This window comes from Macrobrachium rosenbergii, chromosome 28 (genome assembly GCF_040412425.1).
Source record: "Macrobrachium rosenbergii isolate ZJJX-2024 chromosome 28, ASM4041242v1, whole genome shotgun sequence".
In the NCBI taxonomy this organism is placed as follows: Eukaryota; Metazoa; Arthropoda; class Malacostraca; order Decapoda; family Palaemonidae; genus Macrobrachium; species Macrobrachium rosenbergii.
In genome coordinates, this window is record NC_089768.1 from 15,076,866 (window position 1) to 15,097,500 (window position 20,635).

The 20,635-nt window shown below is 38.0% G+C and overlaps 2 protein-coding genes across 7 annotated transcripts in view; one reads left to right on the forward strand and one right to left on the reverse strand.

The window, feature by feature from the left end:
* The window catches only part of LOC136854063 (serine/arginine repetitive matrix protein 2-like), a 105,185-nt gene that overhangs the window by 51,352 nt on the left and 33,198 nt on the right, over positions 1–20,635 (reverse strand). For all 4 annotated transcript variants that reach the window (XM_067130172.1, XM_067130170.1, XM_067130168.1 and 1 more), the window contains 2 exons: positions 17,141–17,401; positions 15,021–16,622 (listed from right to left, as the gene is read on the reverse strand). In XM_067130172.1, the coding sequence (XP_066986273.1) occupies positions 15,021–16,622; positions 17,141–17,401 (1,863 nt within the window). The remainder of the gene's footprint in view (positions 1–15,020; positions 16,623–17,140; positions 17,402–20,635) is intronic.
* Positions 1–20,635, forward strand: part of LOC136854066 (centrosomal protein of 112 kDa-like) — a 227,743-nt gene that overhangs the window by 49,330 nt on the left and 157,778 nt on the right. The window lies entirely within an intron of this gene.

Here is a 20,635-nt window from a genome sequence, read left to right on the forward strand (position 1 = left end):
TATACGAAACATTTAACAAGCTGCAGAAGATATTCAGATGCTTTAAACTGCTTTCAGAAAGTCTGGAGACCTTCCTGAAGCTTTTTAGAGCCAAATATTGGCGAGCAGAAGAATGTACCACTCGGTGCTTGAATGTTGCTGAAACGCGAGCGAGTGACAGAAACAGCGATTGCCTTATTCGGTCTTTGGTGCCGAAACCAACTTAGGTCTTTTAAATAAAAATGAGTTAAAAAAAAACTACGAATATTGCCGAAGGAACCATGATATCACGGGAGGGCTACAAGACTTGTTTGAGATGTCCAGCATGGATAGATTTTTTTTTTTTTTTTTTTTTTTAGACCTGTGTACAGTTGAAATAACTGATGATGAAAAGTACCGATGCAATATTAATTACACCGAACTACTATATATACTTCACTTTGGGTACAAGCAGCTACGACCTCAATGACGGAAAAGTCCGGTTGCACTGACTGTTAAATTCAATGCCGATAAGCATTCCATAATTTGATAAACTAGAACAAAAGATGTCACTAAAAAGTTTAGGCTACATTTTAACGTGGGTGCCGCGATTAAAAAAATGAATCCTATTCTAATGAAAATTGTTTGGAAAAAAACAAAGCTTTTCCCTCAAGATTCCAGTCGTAACAATCGAGGAACTGCAAGACGAGCACATTCCCAAGCAGGCGGAGTGAGGCTTATCTCTTTTTCCTGCATAATAAGATTCAACAACACTGAGACATTATTAATCTTCTGCTTATAACCAAAATCACTGAAGATCCAGCAAGCCTGTTAGTTTTGTGGTCAATGACATCTTCAGTATCCGAGACATCGCTTTGATCATCAACGAACATAATTATAGAAACTCGATCGAAAAAATTATGATAATAAAAGCCATGGAAGAGAAAGTCGAAAAAGGACTTGAAGGCTAGACCAGCACATTAATGCTCTGTTGAAATCAAATTACCATGGTTCAGAAATAATAATGATAAATTACGCATTAATGAGACTTGTCAGAACAAAAATTACAGAGAGAGTTATGGCGAATAGAGGTTATTCTCTCTTTAGTGTTGTTACAGGAAGTGAAACTTGTGTCTGTCAGTAATATGTCAGGATAAGAGAAGCAAAATCTTTAATTTTTAGCCGGATAATCTGGTCTGCGAGCTATACGATACAAGTCTTCAACTACGATTGTATATCCAACTTACAACCACCATCGTTCAGTGAGTTACAGACTTGAATATAATATTTCCGGTGACCAACAACGGGTTGCTCTTAAGCGCGAGACTTTCTTTTTATTATCACAGACAGCCGTGACAGACCCATCAGAACCCAGCCTACACCTGTCACTTCTGAGACCGCGAATCCGGTTGAGCAACTCCGAACTATATTTAACTAAAGGCAGACTTCGAGGTAAAAGTATTTCGCTCGTTAAAACACTTAACATAGCATTTTTTTTCTGGCCAGAGGTGTTGGAATTCAGTAGAAAGTTTCATCAAACACCAATAATGTAAATGGAAAAGTTTAGCGTTTTACCTCAATTTCGATTGACAGTTTAAATTCCTGTTCCCCGATTAATATTTAAATCACCATTCCCGCACTTGGATAAATAGTGATACAAAGGAGAAAATGGAAAATCGAGATAAGAGGTTGCATATCAGAGGTAGAAATCGCTATTCATTTACGTTGAAAAAATTATTAAAATCTAATTTGCGTAAAATAACTTCATAGTCAGATTGAAAGATCTTTCAAAACAACTTAGTACCAAAAGGTGGATGAGAAAAAATATATTTTGAATGGCATGGCAGAAAAGATGTCTAATTAGATTATGAAACACAGTGATGTAATTCGTAAAGAACCAAAGGAAATACGCGTGAAAATTCTGAGAGAGAGAGAGAGAGAGAGAGAGAGAGAGAGAGAGAGAGAGAGAGAGAGAGAGAGAGAGAATATATCCTTGAGACAGCTTATCACGAAGTGATTTCATTACACAGTAGTCAACACTGAAACCAACTGTGCCATCTTTAAAAACTTCATCCCCCTTTTTTTATCCCTTTTAGTTTTAGCTTTCCATTTAATACTGAAGAAATGGCACCATCGAGCATTGCTACTTATGGTGCACTTGCAACTTGAGCTTGTCATGGATACCCTTTTAGCCACAGCAGTCCCCGTAGGTGGGTAGCTCCGTCAGTGCACCTCACGGGGTGCACTGTAGGCATTACTAAAGGTTCTTTGCAGTGTCCTTTCGGCCCCTAGCTTTCACCCCTTTTATTCCTTGCACTGTGCCTCAGTTCATATTACCTTTCTTCCATCTTGGTGTCCACCCTCTTCTAACAATTATTTCAAAGTGCAACTGCGAGTCTTTCCTCCTGTTACACCATTCAAAACTACCTGCTCTCACTTTCCTTCCAGCTCTGAATGACCTCATAGGTCCCATTGCTTGGTCTTTGGCCTAAACTCTATATGCCATCCCATTCTATATTCCATTCCAAGAATGTAATACATTATCATTTAAAAAAAAAGGTTGGGGTGGGGGTTGGGAATGCACTTATAATCAGCCAATTCTAAGAGTATCCGTAAATGACGATCGCATTTCAAACACTCAAGGTGGACACAGAAATGACCTATTTTACTCACATGGAAATTTTAATCATAGTCATTATAATTACTCTCTCTTGTTGCTGTAAGATTTGTTAAAAGCATTTAACAAGATGTGCTCATTGCCTTTCTTTCGAAAGAGATAAATGTCATCTGCGTCTGCCTAACTATTCCACTGACACAGATATTATGTTTACCATAGTAATTATAATTATGTAATTTCTGTGCGTCGCCATGTCCTGTTTGAAGACTGCCTCGTTAATAGGGCTCAAGTACTGTGCATTTCGAGCCGTGTCTAAGTGATTTTCGTCGATAAACTCTTTCCAAAGCATCGGCTATGGATCGTATCAATGAGTGGGAGGACCTTCAGTAATTACGTTTTACTAGCCTCTACCTACGAGCCTGCTAGATTTAGCTAAGTTTCCCTTTAAATTTCTTTGATTTACTCTGATCAGTGCCTTAATTATCCACATTAGACAGCACTGCATAATTTTGCCAATTAGGCATCTTTCCAAGATACGATCTATGTCCGATGCTTCGGTGAGATTTTATCGACGAAAATCTATGAGACACGGCCCTGAAATGCACAGTAGTCATGGTCATCTCCACTTGACAAATGCTGAACGAACAGACACAAACTGGCTGAAGGTGGATCTCCAAACAGTAAAGGGAAAGCTTTCGTTTACTCAGAATTCGCCATGAAAGAATGCAAGGTTGAGTGACAGGTATATAAGCATTTGCAAATCAGATGCATGGTGGCAATATTAAACAGTCAGATCAGCTTTCTGTCATTTTTTAAGAGATCACGAACAGCAGATAAAGTTATGCTCGTTAAGAGCTCATGACTAGTGAACAGGCTTTCTGAACATATTTGGACCTTGAACAAACCAAATCTGTCTACGAGGAATGTGAGACGAAGATTTTTTGAAGGAGGCTACTTTAACAATTATTATTATTATTATTATTATTATTATTATTATTATTATTATTATTATTATTATTATTATTATAATTATTATTATTATTATTATTGGTGAAGAAATCCACAGTGATGTAGATGTAAATATTTGTTTTATAAATACATATACAAACGAGAGCTCTCGAGAACCTGCTCGATTCTCCTTCGCAGTCTGAGAAGGAGGATCCGGCAGGTTCTCAGAAAACTATATATATATATATATATATATATATATATATATATATATATATATATATATATATATATATATATATATATATATATATATATATATATATATATATATGTGTGTGTGTGTGTGTGTGTTTTCTAAAAGATATATCTACACCTACACCACTGTGGATTTCTTCACTATTTTTATGTATATTATTATTATTATTATTATTATTATTATTATTATTATTATAGAAGAGAAGGACAAGAATAGAATACGAGTGACAAAGAAGGTCTCTGAGTAAAAACCGAGTCGAAATGGATAGGAGTCACGCAGTAAATATTAATACATGTCTTCCCTTTTTGCCATCATTGAGGTGAATAATTTTGGTCGAATGGCTGATGCGAGTTCCGTCACACGAAAAGATTAAATGTCCTGTTTATGTTCATCCACGTCCAACCGCTATCATCTCAAAGCCCTCTCCTTTCCCTTGCAGTCCGTCAAGTGCCCTTTCTTCTTTGCTCTTTGCTGCGTCCCTCATCTTGTGCCCAAAAATGGCGTCTCGGGGTCTTATTTTGTGACTCATGCCACATGCCCAAAATCTCTAGTACACCTTTGCAATAAATAATTACCCTCGGCAATAGACGCTTCATTTGTATGCCACGGAATGAATGATGCGGTGCTCGGTTTTGGCTTCTCTCTCTCTCTCTCTCTCTCTCTCTCTCTCTCTCTCTCTCTCTCTCTCTCTCAACAGCGACGAAAAAGGAACTGCGTGGGCGGGTTCCCTCGAAAAACCAGCTTGCCTCCGTTGATCTAAGACAAGCAGAGAATCATGTACCTGGTTGTAAGTTGACTATTACGGGTTGCAGTCGGGACGGGGAAAGTAAGGAAGAGAAAAGTGAAAAAACATTACAGACGTGAGTGATCGGAGCTTAGTCAAAATGTATACCTGTACCGTCACGGAATTAAGAACGGGAAAGCCTTGACGAGGTGGTCCTCTCCCCACCTGGGTAAAACTATTCGTCAGTTATTTCACCAAACCTCTCTCTCTCTCTCTCTCTCTCTCTCTCTCTCTCTCTCTCTCTCTTGACACCAGTTTGAATGAGAAGGTCTCTGATTTACTGCTCGGCACTAAAATAATGTCATCTCTTCAAACAACTAAGTGCAAGGATGCTACGGTGCAATTTAAGCGGTGGAAAGTGGAAGATTCGAAATGAAGAAAAAGAAGAGCAATAATGTCGATGATGTGGATGACACACTGAGTGAAATGATGAATCTAAACATGAAAGTAACGATTTTAACGAAGAGTGTTGTAAGTATAAATAGGAAGTGTTGTAAATATAAACAGGATGGCATTATGTACAGTATAGCAAAACCGAAATTATTTGGACTAAAGCAGATGAGAGAGAGAGAGAGAGAGAGAGAGAGAGAGAGAAATGTGCTATCCCTATCTTACTATACCTTATTTCCCATTATCGCAGAAGATCCAGATGAAATGATGTATTTCCCATTCACAGCAACGCGAACGACCGATCAGTCGATCAAAGCGCGGTGACTTAACAAGGTACAAACCGTCAAAACGCCAAGAGACATCGCGCGTACAAGCGGTCACACATACGCACTTCACGTCAATACCACAGTATACTGTATGTGCAAAGCTTCGTCCGTGAGAGAGAGATAGAGAGAGAGAGAGAGAGAGAGAGAGAGAGAGAGAGAGAGAGGGGGAGGGAGGAGAGATAGGCTGAAAGAGACCGTGCGTGGTTTCGCCCACAGACACCAACACAATCGGGACAGCTTTGGTAGGAGTCTTCGTGGCAGGGGCAGCCTTTTAGGACACTCGGTTTTTCCATTAAGGGGGCGTTCGTCTTAATGTATAATGAAAGAAAAACAAAATAAAGAAATGATAGATCGCTACTAATTGTTACTTCTGAGAGAGCCTCATGCTACATATACTTGTTTCACGAATTTTTGTGCGCTGAGATGATGGAGAAGACAGACTGGACGAATTCTGAGATGGCCACATTAGGAAAGGTCTTTCGTTGTCTGTGTCTTCCAAATTGGCAACAATCGACGAATGGATCCCCTTACGCGAGCGCATTGCACCGTAAAACATAACTGGCTTTTTTCGTACAAGGCTATGTAATGATTTGACGGTGCCTTTCGAAGACTATTCATAATAAGGGGGTTTCAAGGAGGCTGAGACCATTACTGCTGTGGTCTGTAAATACAAAGCGTAGTGGAAAGTCTGTGTAATAGCTCGGAGGGAAGCAGAGGAAAGATTTCCAGTCACTGGAAAGTTAATTTCATTAGCAACGTGAGTCTGAGAAAATATGATATTAATTATTAACTACACTATCAAGATTAAATATTGAGCAAACGAAGTTCATGTCGTTTATGCTTCCAGCTGTATAATGTGTAGTTGTTCCTACACAATATACAAATCGTCGTTCCTGTACAGTAGGAATTACTTTGCTGCCCTGAAAATAATTCCTATTGTAAAGGACCTCAGGTTTGTATGGTTAGGAAAAATACAAATTACTTGAAAAATTTGTCATATTTTCCAGTATTTAAGTTCCCCTAATTCATCATCATGATATGGAAAATTATAACAATAGCATTTCGTATAACTTGTTGTAATACAGACGGTTGAAATGATAATGACAGAAATGATTTGAAGGCATGTAGGGGATGTTCCTCTTTTTCTCAGCGAAATTACTCACCCTGAGCCTGAAAGCCTTGAAAATTGAAAAGAAAGTCCCGTTTCTTAAAGAGCGGACTTCGTTCATTTGCTTTTTAGAAGTTCAGCAACGCTTCTTCAAGACAAAATACCAAGCGGAACGGACAGCGTAAATAACCCCTTTTTCTAGCCTAAGTCAGATGAAAAACAAGAGAAAGATGAAAAGAGGGGCGGGGCTCAACCGCGATGAAGTACATTATTCTATGCTTACGTATGCAACTGCAACACATATATATCTCAGTGTATCTGGGTATGAGGGCACCGAAGCAGTTGAGCGGACCTGAATGCGACTTGACATAGAAAAAGGACACAGCGATCGTAAAATGAATTATTTATTCACTCTTTCAGTCTCTGCATATGCATAAATAGCCACACAACGCAAGCAGAAGAATGACAAGAGGGCCTTTGAAATTGCGGTTCAAATACGACAATTCATCATCTGAGAGAGAGAGAGAGAGAGAGAGAGAGAGAGAGAGAGAGATGTACAAAGGTGTTTGTTTTTTCATAAGTTAACCTTGATTGATTAGATAAATCCATTGCATTACTGCAGCGAATCATGATGCCAGATAGTTTCTAACCATTCATTCATTTATTATTGCACAAAACGTGACAGAAGTTTATTTTACACCACAAGATTTTGAAGCACCTGGTGCATTGTGCAGTAACGTAGCCAGGAAAAGTCCTAATCGTAATTCCGTATTGAAGAAAAACAAGAAATAAGCAACTCGGGGGTACTTTAAACCTGTCTGGGCTATTCCCTTTATTTTTGCTTCTTTTTGGCGGGTGGCGTCATCAGGAGTTCACATCACGTTGTTCAGTGACTTCTGTTACTACCACTTTTTGTAACAGCGTTACAGCATGAGGCCGTGTTTTGTTTAGAAGGAACAAACATGTGTTCGGTGTTTGCATGTGTTTATGATGAGCTTAATCTTTACATCAGTGTCACAAAGAAGTGTCAATCCTCTCAAGTTATTAGTTTATGTGTTCGCTGACTATGAAGGAATTTTCCACCCAATTATAGAAAATAAAAGCTTTACATTGTGCCTTTTTTATTTTTATTTTTTTTTTAAGTTTCTTGGTAACCGGTCAAACAGTGCAAACAAAAAGAAAGTTTAATCGCTAAAAGGCGTTTTGAGACAAAATCCTGTTTCTCAAGGATTTCGTTCAACCACAGGCTGATGACGTCATGGTATTATGGTCTCATTTACTGGATGACGGCATACTAATGGACTGAAACATTTCTGTACCTTAAGGGATTTTCGCCATCAGCGGTGAGGACAGTATGAATTTTGCCAGCACATATTAATTGCACCGCCTGGTGTATCCGCAAGCCAGCCATTTTCCTTCAGAATAAACGCCCCTTGTAAAAAATGGCATTTGTTGGCCACATGTGGCCCTTTCTAAAAGTCAGCCTGACTCGTGAAGCAATTACTGTAGACATATCTAACATTTTGTGACCTCTAGATTTTCAGAAACCAGATCTCGATCCCAGTCATCAGTCTTACGCTTAGTGCTATAATATATATACAGTATATATATATATATATATATATATATATATATATATATATATATATATATATATATATATATATAATGTGTGTGTGTGTGAGATGAATTTCACAAAAGGTCATTCTCCGTCACCAAAAGCAGTAGACATGATACGGAAAATAGTATTTTTTCCCCGATTACTATATATGAACATTACAGTACACTTCAAGGATTAAATAAAACCTTGCAGAAGCACCCGGTTCCACTTGATCAACAGGCATCAGCAACATAAAAAGCAAATTAACGAAAGCAAAGTCGCTGCCAAATAAAGAGCGAGAAACGGGGGAGCGAAGCTTATTATCTGTTGATCTGTCTGCACCCATTAAGCCCCAGATGAAGAACAGAAAGCAGCGCCGCCTGATGCTGTATTTTCTAGCGCCACCGCGAAATATAACCCGACACTTATTGTTAATCCCTCGGCGGAGATCATGAAGGCGTTTAAGATAAGCTTTTGACAGGCCTTATTAATCCTCGCCTTTATGATGGCGGTGCACCGGTCTCCTCTGGACGCTTATCTCAAGGCCCTTCGGAACAACTGGGACTCCTCAATAAAGGGAGAAACGGTTTTAACGTGCTTTTTTGGCTCGTCTCGGTTTTCACCAGTTCGCCTCATTTTTTATGCTGTTTTTTCCATATTCGTTTAGTGTTCCGCTTCAGATTTCAACTCGATATCTTTCCTCGAGAAATGTTGACTTCATTTTCCTTGCCAAAAATTTTTTTATTTTCCTTGCCAAGAATTTGTTTCATCGCTCATTTTTTTCAGCTATATCGGCACTGAATTCTAACTGTATTTAATGTAGTTTGCGCCTGCGTGATCAATTGAAGGGACTACATAACGCACAGTTACTATGGCAATGTCATGAATTTATATACGAAAACTGTTGTCAAAATCAAGGGGCTTCACGTTTCTAAAGCCCCCGTTTTTGTGCTCTTTCCCCAAGCGTAAATATGTATTATACATACATTTGAAAAATTTGAATACATTTAATTTCCTAAATTCAAATGTCCTGATTGTCAAAGCAGATTTTTATATTTCAGTAATGCAATTCTAGCCTTAAAAGGCTCCGCCTTGAAAGTTACTTTCAAGCTTCTTTAGTTCTCTTCATAGATAATAATTAATACTTAAATGTTTCCCAAACTTAGAAAAATTACTATCACACTTATAACCTCAAATGTATGTTGTCTTTTTTTTATTCGCTGGATTTTGAAGCTAATTTTTAGTTTTTTGAAAAGTTTAAAATAAGTATCGAAACGGATGGAAGATTTCAAGGAAAGGTTTCCTTAAGTATTCAACTTTTTTTTTTTATTGTCGAATTTTCCGTAAGTTAGTATACAAATGGATAAAGTTATGCAATTAATTTCCTTATGGAACATAGTTACTAAGATGGCTGCGAAGGTGGGCGTAAGGGGCTGGAGTTCGTAGTAGTGAGGGTCAGCGTCTGTGTGGGCGTGGGTTGGAATCACTGACGCAACTCTGAGTTGTGTCCGACCACTTCGACCACACGAGACTTTCCTTATTTAGTCACTCACTGAAGTTTCTTTCTCTTCTTCCTCTCATTCTTATACACAAGGTTGCGAATATTCAATTTGCCACTTTTTTTTTTTTTTTTTTTTTTTTTACTCTGCGTACTATTTGCGCTTTCTTTTTTCTGCTTAAATGCCATCTGCTAATTGCTTGTTGAGTATTTGGAAAGATAATCGGTCTTAGTCGATTTATTGGGCAGTACTGCAGAGAATAACTTTTTTATATTCATTTCTTCTTATTCTATTATATTGACGTAATATGTAGTACAGGTATTTATTTTTTCTTTTTGTAACAGGGATAATCTACGGATAGTGAACGCCACGTTTAGATATAATTAAAAACATGAAAAAGCAAATGCTGTGCAAAGCAGTGTGCTTGGTATATATTTTAAGTACGGTGCATTTTCAGAAATCCAGCATAGCCGTCATTTTTGACGGGAAAGGCACACGACTATAAAAACAAAAACGATGAAGTATTTTCAGCCTTTAGCAAAACCGAGAGAATCCTTCATTTATTCATGTAATAAATAATTTGAAGGTTTTCGTGTTCCTCTGAGTGAGTTCTTGGCGTATCAGACAAGCTTATTCTTCTTTACTCGCCTTTTGTCGTTAAGAGAGTCAAAACACGCTTTAGAGCGAGAGATATTTTTTAAGTGCAGGCAACATCCCTTCTTCAAAAGCAACAACTTCTCTTCAATACATACGTGATTTCCGAGGCCTTTTGACTGACTAATAATTAGAATGCATACACTTATCACGACCGTACCACCAACAGATTTGCCACGCACACTTTTCTCAACCCTTCAGTGACGGAAAGTGAAACAGGTTTTGGGCGATTTACATTTCAGAGTCGGCTTGAATTTCCCTTTCCTTTTCTTTCTTTTTTTTTGATTACTCTAACTCTTTTTCTTGAGTTCTTGTTTATTTAAATGGAGAATATTCCTACCATTTTTTCGAATTGTGTTTAATGACATATTCAGACAATTATAGAGTATGTTTAGAGTATTTTGATTGATTATTATCTTTCTAGCAACCTTAAATTTATTGTGTATTTTCACACACAAATATATATATATATATATATATATATATATATATATATATATATATATATATATATATATACATATACTGTATATGTCTGCGTATATATGTGTGTATGCGTGTGTATATACACGTACACACAATACACATAATATATTATATATATGTCTTTATATAATATATATACACACACACACACACACACACACACATATATATATATATATATATATATATATATATATATATATATATATATATGTATGTATATATGTATGTATGTATATGTATGTGTGTGTGTGGATGCGCGCGCATCTATACGTATCGCGTACAGTGAGTAGGTTCCGGCATATAATTCATGTTGTGTGCCGTACATAAGTAGATACGAGTGAAACGCCGATGGTCTGACGACTTTGCTTCTTACATTTCCCGTTTTTCCTGTACTTACGTGCGAGGATGTCTTTGGCTGTTCTAGGAAACAAACAAACGTGAGTTGTTATTTTGGCAAATATGAATATGCCTGTGTGTCTCTGGTCTCTCTTTTTTATGTTTTCCACGAATAGAAATTTGAGATTTCGTAGTCCCTTGCAGTCACTAAGGAACAACATTAATATTTACGTCTAATAATAATAATAATAATAATAATAATAATAATAATAATAATAATAATAAGAAGAAGAAGAAGAAGAAGAAGAAGAAGAAGAAGAAAAGAAGAAGTAGAACAACAACAACAACAAGAAACGTTTGCTGCTCTCCTTGAAACAGGATTTACACATGTTACCGGATTTTCAGCTAATTATTCAACTAAGCTCGCCGAGAAGCTACATTTCCAGGGTAGCGTCTTCATTTATGAAAAATCTGCATTTCGCAATAAACTGTTGAAACACCTCAGACCTAGATATTCAAGTTGCCCTAGCACTAACCCTATCCCGCCCCTGTAAAAAAAAAAAAAAGAAAAACTTCCAACCCCTTTTAATAAATAATAGGTAACCATCAGTTTCGGTCCATCGTCATTATTGCAAGCACGTCGAGCGTCGCCAGTGAGTCATGAGACAGCCTGGCACCTGAATGAGAACGTGACATTTGAAGCGGGTCGATGGGAGACGCGCTCCCTTCCGACCTGTTTCTCTGTCGTTCATTCAGAAGCGAGACAGGTGAGTGATATCTAGGCTTTTCTTTTAGCACTGTTACGTCAAGTGGTATTTTTTTTTTTTTTTTTTACATGGGGAGTGGCTTCACAAAGTACTACTGTACTTCCTTTCCGCTTTAGAGAAAGGTTGTAAAGGGGATGAAGTCCAAAACATCATTTCCCTCCCAATCATTATTATTATTATTATTATTATTATTATTATTATTATTATTATTATTATTATTATTATTATTAAACTGGTTTGTTTTTATTTTTAGACAGGGGTGGACTCCAAAAAAGCATTTCCCTCCCAATCATTATTATTATTATTATTATTATTATTATTATTATTATTATTTTTATTATTATTATGAACTGGTTTGTTTTTTATTTTTAGAGAGGGTGGACTCAAAAAGCATTTCCCCCAATTATCAATTATTATTATTATTATTATTATTATTATTATTATTATTTTCATTTTTATTAAAAAGCATTATTATTATTATTATTTTTTATTATTATTATGAACTGGTTTGTTTTTATCTTAAGAGAGGGGTGGACTCCAAAAAGCAGTTCCCTCCCAATCATTATTATTATTATTATTATTAATTATTATTATTATTATTATTATTATTATTATTTTTAAACATTTCTATTATTATTATTATTATTATTTATTATTATGAACTTTTTGTTTTTACTTTCTTCAGTGGAGGTGCGTATAGAATATGGACAGATTTTGACTTTTCCCCAAAAACAAATATTTGTTAGCACGCACCCAATCGTCAATAATTATTTCTATTAAATGCAGCTGAAGCAGCAGTTATTATTATTATTATTATTATTATTATTATTATTATTATTATTATTATTATTAAACTGTTTGTTTTTATTTTTAGAGAGGGGTGGACTCAAAAAAAAAGCATTTCCTCCCAATTATTATTATTATTATTATTATTATTATTATTATTATTATTATTATTATTATTATTATTATTATGAACTGGTTTGTTTTTATTTTTAGGGAGGGGTGGACTCCAAAAAAGCATTTCCCTCCCATTAACGAGCACAGATTGAGAAAGCTTGTTAGCCCCATGGGGCCCTCAAAGAAAGTGCCGGGAACCTAACGTTGCTTGATTCTCTAGATCGAAGTGAGTTGCAGAGTATCGTAATTTATAAACATTAGATCATTGTGGGGAACCTCTGTTATTGCTGTTGATGTTCTCGGTAAATACTTATTTCTTGTTCTTGTTTTTGTGTTTTCAACTATATGAGTAAGCTAATTGCCTTTCTGATGCTTATCGTAGTAAATGTTTTGCTGTAAAGTTTATCTGTGATGAAAATCTCACACACACGCACACACAAAAACACACACATACACAGACACATTAATAAAGCTGGGGGTCGGGTTGTGGTTCTGCCCTGTGCTACGGAATCAAGGACCCTCTGCTATATAAACATCCAGAGAAAGCAATGCAACGAAGACAAACACGGTGGTTACATAGAAATTAAGTATTCATTACTATATTTAATTACAGGAAAAGCGGACTAATTAATATCAAGTGCTCCCATTGTGCAGTTTCTGCTATTCCGTTAACAGGAAGCTGAATAACGATGGGAAGAACAACTATGAAACTCAAATTCCTAAGAGAGAGAGAGAGAGAGAGTATCCTGCGAGGCAATTTGGTTGTGAATCTACCACTTCTCTGTCCTTGCAAATGCTGTTAGCAAAGTTTACAAAAACAGGTGACTCTCACATCGATTTTTGTTATTCGCGATATAATCATTTAGAGTACGTTTTAAAAATCTCGGTAGTTGTTCTGAACAAATGATAGTGTTTAAATAGACAAAACAGATATACAATTCTTTGCATTGGTGTCGCGTTCTGTATTCGTAGATGAAGGAGGCTGGGGAGTTTGGGGCGGGGAGGCCATTGGCTGGGGGAGGTATCATGGAACAGGGGGTTGGCAGGAGGAGGTATCGTGGAACAGAGTTGAAAAAGGATAAAGTCGAGTGTGCGTCCTCCCATAGTCTAAGAAGCGTCCTCCTCCCGCCTGTTATCACGGTCTCGGCTCATACACAGCCTTGGTGTGAAGCCCACTCGCATATACCATGACTGGGCAATACTTTCTCCTTGGAAGGAGCAAAGAGCACACGCAGTCATTCTAGGAGTCGGTCGGACGCCTAGGCGAACATACATCTTAAATGCAAATGAAAGAAGCTTCATGAGACCGGTTCAGATCTCTCTCTCTCTCTCTCTCTCTCTCTCTCTCTCTCTCTCTCTCTCTCTCTCTCCCCACTATATAAATATCACTCCTTTATAGACTATAATTTTAGTTTAATATGTACCCTGCTAACACAAAATATGTCTACTAAAGGAAATCGGAATATAAGTGAATGGGCTAAGGATTTTTTTTGTCACCAATGACTTTTGTTTGCTCAAACAACGTCGGTCGATTAGCGTATGTCACGAGCAAAATTGTTGGTTGTTTACAGAGTAATTTTAATTTTCTCAAACTGATCGAGAGAGAGTAAAGCACAAGTGATGAAGATTTTGGCAATGCTATATTAAACAGCAGAGTGAAAGGCGTTGTTCTTGTATTATTTTCACCCATTTCAAAAATAAGGTTTCAAGTCAAACCCCTTTCATGGCGATTTCATTGGTTCTCACAGGTGTTAGGTTCCATCAAAGGCTTCACCTTTTTTTCATTACTATCAGGTCAGTGAGAAGGTTCTAAATGGCTATCAAACAGTCCATTAAACAGATAACAACTCTAAATAACTGTACGTGACTTGGGACTTGCTGTACATGAATTATGCATGAAGCATAACTTTATGTCAAGTGTTTTATAAGTGTAAATCATGTAGACCAGAGACTTCCATGTCTTGCTTGCTGTTACGCCACATGATCACTCAAATTAATAATTGTACTTTTGAAGAGCTAAGCTTGATTGGGTTTGCACTGTTTTGCATTTTGTGCTCCTTCGTTATCCACCGTTATGCTCAAATGTTCTTAATTCTCGGGAAACCTGAAGTATGCAGCCTTTTCTATTAAAATTTAAGTCTGGTATCGGATCTCTTATAAATATATATTTAAGTTTGATATCGGATCTCTTATAAATATATATTTGTTTGATGTGTGATTATTTAATCTATATGTCTGAAAGAAAAAAATTAAGTCTTCATCTGGGGGTGAGTGCGAGTACTGAGTATTCATTTTACTTTTCATGACATACCCTAACTTGACCTATACTCGCTCACCTCCTGAAATTCGTCAACTAAAGAAAAGCGTCAGGTAAGAACATCTTACCTTGTCGTTGTTCGCTGTCGCGCTGCGTCCCTCTGTTGTCTCGGTTGACTTTGGAGGGGATGGTGGAGATGATGATGATGTTGACGAGGTTCCCTGATTTCGGGCAGCAGGCCCCAATTCCGACGACAGTTCTTGCAGTCTGGAAAGAACTTCTTGCAGTGTACTGCTGAAGTTCTGCCAGCAGTCCTTGAACATGTCCCCTTCCATGTCAGACTGCTTCTTTTCGACAGTGACCTCTCGTCCTTCGAGCGGGGATTTTCTGCCGTTTTCTACCAAGTCAGATTCTTGCGATTCTGTTCTTAAGTAGTCTTTGGCGGTTAAGTTGGATTCTTTTTCAATAGCGGCGTCCTTTTTTATGCTGCTGGTGTCGTCTGTCTTTTGCACGTTGTTATGTGAATCAGATTTCAAGTGTTCTTGTTGATGGTTTGCTTTGGGTTCAGTTTCTGTTTTGGGTATCGAAGTGCCTCCTGGTGAGGTTAGGCGCACTTCGACGTCGTTGTTTTTGGAGGTTGCGAGGGGCGTGTCTCCAAAATAGTATCTTCTTCTCTCGTCTGCCGGTTTTGCTGCAGTTGCAGATTCTTTGTTTACTCTCAAAGGTTGTTTTTCTGTTATGTCATTCTTTGTAGAATCGCTTTGGTAACATTTAGAATAAACCCACTGAGAATCATCCTTTGCCGGCTTAATGTTTTCCTTCTCATTCATCAAATTTTTACGAATGTTGGATGTATCTTTGGGAGAGAGATGCGAGGTTTCTTCTTTCTCTGAGGCATTCTTTTTGTCCCTGTTCATTTTTGTGATGAGCGATGACGAAAAGGGGATTCCGCCGTCAGTGTCTTTGGTATTTCTTGAGGGCGCATTTGGCGACTCCGACTGTTCGGTACATGAAGCAGAAGCGCCTCTGCCCACACTGGAGGAAATAGTCGATGACTGGGAGGAAGACGAGGACGAGTAAGGGAGGACTGTCTCCGAGTCGCTGGAAGGATTCTCAAGTCGTATCGGGATGTGGAACTCTTTTGCCTCTTCGTATTTATTCGTTCTCCTCCGGGTTCTCTGACTAGGCTGCGATTCTTCCTCCTCGACAGTTTCTCTCGTTCTTCTCTTGCTCCCATTTTCATCGCTGTTATTGTTGGATTTGTTGAGGTATCTTCTGCTGATGTCCTCAGCAGCTGCCCTTCGCGAGGAACTGTCAGGGTAACTCTTCCTACGATTCTCCTCACTTCCTCTCAGGTTATCGCTCGTGCCCGTGAAGAGATCACTCCCTCTCCTGCTGTTCCTCTGGTGCCTGTGGATGACGTCATCGTCTAACCTTGTTAGCCTTGAGCTCTCTGTCCCAGTTGTTCTCTGATCGCGGTCTGTTTCCCGTCTCCTCATTCCAAAAGGCTCGCGGGTTCTGCTGGTACTCCTGTCTCTCCTGTCAGGCGAGTGCCGGCGAGTGTCCCTCGCGCCCTCATGATTCTCCTGGCTCCTCTTGCTCGGAGTGGGTCCTGGCTCGGGCTGAGTAGCTGAGTGCCTCTTCGTGGCACTCCTACCGGAAACGGACGCTGAGCCTGGCGGCGGTGGCGTGTCCCCCTCCACTGTGACTGGAATTACTCGAACGTCTGTCTGCAAAATGAGTTCAGGAATAAGTCATTGTGTTTCTAGGGGAGAGTATCAAGGGATTCCCTGTGCACTCTTGAATGCCCAATGCCCACTCCAGTTGCCGTATTGACAGTAAACTCAACAGTTAAATCAAGTCAAGAATATACAGTATTAGGGTAATTAAAAGTTCATGTTTTGGCGGTAAAACACACACACACACACACACACACACACACACATATATATATATATATATATATATATATATATATATATATATATATATATATATATATATATATATATATTATATACAATATATATAGATAAATATACATGCATATATATATACAGTATATATATATATATATATATATATATATATATATATATATATATATATATATATATATATATATATATATATATATATATATATATATATATATATATATATATATATAAAAGTGTGTTATAAGCAATCTCTGAAGAAAAGGAATGCCAAGATGTTATGAGGTCTCTCTCTCTCTCTCTGTGCTTACCCTTTTGCCAATAGTGACGGTCAGCACCGAGTCCCTGGAGAGTGTCGACTGGACTTTCTCCCCGTCGGCGTCTGGGGGAAGGTTGAATCTGCGATGAAGCGTGCGACCCGAGGACGATGAAGCCCTACTAGAGATTCCCGAGTAGGCGGAGTCTCCTTCACCGCCCACGTCCGATTCAAGACGCCCTCTCACAGACAGAGTTCCTCCCGCGGTCCTAACTGTGATCTCACCACCTAGAAACTCCCTCACGTCCATCACCAGCTGTTTGGGAACGGGGAGAAAGAGACGCAAGATGGTGAGACGGTTGCCATGCGTCGCCTGTTGGAAGGACAGGTTCCACGAAGGGGCCTCTCTTTATTGCCATGTGATTGTTAGCGGCGGATAACATCGCACCACTTTCATCTTGGCGAACCCTGTTAATGGGAGATGCTTTGCATGTGTTTAGTTTATTTGTTTGCGTAGCTGTCAAATGAGTTCATCTCATTGCTTACATGTTTTTATATCTCGACCGCATCTTAGTATTGAATTAACTGTTTTTCAGTGACCTCTGTTTCTCTGAATGGGTACAGTTGCACGATTATGAAAAATAAATAATAATAATATCTACTTTTGACGTTTCTGAAAACAATTAAAATCAAGTTGTTAAAACCAAAAACGTGTTCAGCCATTTCCTTTCCTCCAGTGACCATTATCAAACAGCACTGATTATGCTAACTGTATGATCTACAGTTCTTAAAATTTAGCCTGCCTTCACTACTGATGGTTTTATCAACTATTTTTTTTAGCTATTAAGACCATCTGAACATCACTTAATATTAACCTATTCAAGAACGCATAACGATTTCTGTGCTCTATAATTATCTCTTTGTGAAAATGTGAAAACGAATGAACTGCAAGCAGTATCATTTAGATTCCATGTAGAGTAAGCAGACTGTGCCCTTTATTTTTTTTATCAAAATATCCTCAATGAGTTAGGTTTTAACATTCGATTTATTCAGTTAACCGATTACATGACTAAAACTATTGTTTTTTTTTTTATTTTTTAAGTATTTGTTTTTTGCGATTCTGTGCTCTGCATCGCTACTCATTGCATTACATATTTCTGCTTTGCCTGTTTTCTACAAGGACCCCCTACCCTGCCGTTGTCAGCTTTTTTTTTTTTTTTTTTTTTTTTTGCTGCTACTGCTTTCACTCCTCTGCTTCTTCCATTATCCTTCTCCTCATGCTCATAAATTTCTTTGCACTTCATTCGTCTTTCTTTTCAACTGACCTTCACCCCAAGAGTATTCCTCGACTTATTCCTTCATCAGACTTCTCTTTTATCGACCCTTTCTCCTCATCTTCAAAAGCATCCTCCTGACTCATTTCTACTTTTGCCTCAAACTTGTAAAAAAAAAAATAAAATAAAATAAAAAACTTGAGAGGTATTAGTCAAGATCAAGTTGGTGGTATTGCCTTTATTTTATTTTAAACGGTGTCTGGAGCACTTGCTCTACACTCATTGTATTTTATAACTTCCATTTTGAGTATGTCTCTCTAGAACAGGAATTATGTGACACTGTACCTGTTCCGAAGGGCAGTCCTAGTGTTAATTGCAACTACAGGTAGGCTGATATCCATTCTTACAGTGTTCTCTACGGCTGCCAAAGAGCTGTGATGTAAACACTTACTTAAGTACCTCGAATCTGGACACTTGAATCCTGATACTTACTGGAAAGAAAACAATACTTGTGATGCCTTTTCTTACCTGATCACATCCAAGACTTGCTTTATAGTGGATGTAGATCGCTTAAAAATTATCTTTGTGCTACCTTCGACTTGGGTGGCCATAAGGCTCCTGAATATCATTTTGAGAACTAAAATGTTAAAAGATATATTATCCGTACTTCCATTCTCTGTTCTTGTGTTTCTGAACAACAAAGAGCAGAGTTGTTGATGGCGATTTACGGGGTACTATTCTGAAACCTTTCTTGCTTTTAGTTTATTTTAGTGACAACTGAAGACCTCGATGATATGGTGGTGAAGTTTGCAGATAATATATGTTTTGCAGCTATTCTTTCCCACAAAATGAATATCCAAATTACTTCAAGACTTGACAGAGAATCATAACGGACCAGTAAGTGAAGCAATCGTTGTTTTATGAGACGGAACTGTAGTCACGCAGACTATTAATTTGTCCGTCTCGTACTGTTCTCTTATACCTGATTCGCTGTGCACAGGCAACAGTATAATTAAGGATCCTGGTTTTTTGGGCTATATTTCGTATTACCTTCGAATCCAAGCTTCCTCTTAAGTACCGCTGAAAACATGTCATATAATGCTGCCAGGAGGCTATGCATTATTTGCAATTGTTCCAGTATCTTAACATATGTAGATAAAATTTTTTCATGTTTATGTGTTTCTGATGTTTTGGTCTACCTTTTGGGGAGTATTGTTTTCATGTCTGTATGTCCACAGCCTTTTGAGATTTTTATTTATTTATTTATTATTATTATTTTTTTTTTTTTTGACAAAATTAGCCAAATTAACGGCTCTTTTTTTCTCATGAATGGAAATTACGATTGAGATCTTCGTCAGACGACATCCTGTATGGCTGCCTTCGATAGCTCCTGTTCAACAGAGGAATTCCGCTCTATTCTGTACTTGTACCTTTGGAATGAGCCCTTGGCCTTTTCTGTCCATTCTGTCAACATAGAACGGTACCTCACTGGCCAGTACAAGAGGTCCAGTATGACGGTCTTCCAGCAGAGTTGAGGGCTCTGATGTTCAAGGGTCTATAGAAAGGCTGAAACGGTTCTCTGAAGAGCAATGGACCACTGCCTTGGTTTTTGTCACTTATCTCTTTACTGATTTTATGCTTTTGTGTATTTATTTCTTTGATGACTTTTCTCTCTCTCTCTCTCTCTCTCTCTCTCTCTCTCTCTCTCTCTCGTTTCACAATAATCACAATAAATGTTCTGTTAGATGGAAATACCTTATCAGAGTAAAGGGTTTATAGGGTTATTCCCTTTGGATTTGTGGACACTGAATTATAATAATAATAAAATAATAACAATAATAAAAGTTCCTGTTTGATCGCCCTTTCTCCTCCTCCTCTTCCAACTCCTCCACTGCTTTGTCCATCACATTTTCTTTGACCCTGCCCTTCCTCCTCCTCATACTTCGCTTCTCCTTCCTTTATCAGACTTTCCCCTCTATCCGTACTTCCCACTCCTCATGCTCCAATACTCCTTCCTACGTGATCAGATCCTCTGTTCGCCCTTCGTCCTCCCACGCTTTTCCTCCACCTTCAGCCTTCTCTTCTTTTTGCATTTCCTTCAACGCTTCACTAGCCTCGACTGTCAGCTGCAGCTGCATGATTACAGTCTCTGTACCTGGCTCTCCTTTGCACTCTTGTGCAACGACTCTCCTTTCATATTAATTCTCATTCATCTCTCTTAATCCTCGCTTCAGATTAAGCTCTCTCTCTCTCTCTCTCTCTCTCTCTCTCTCTCT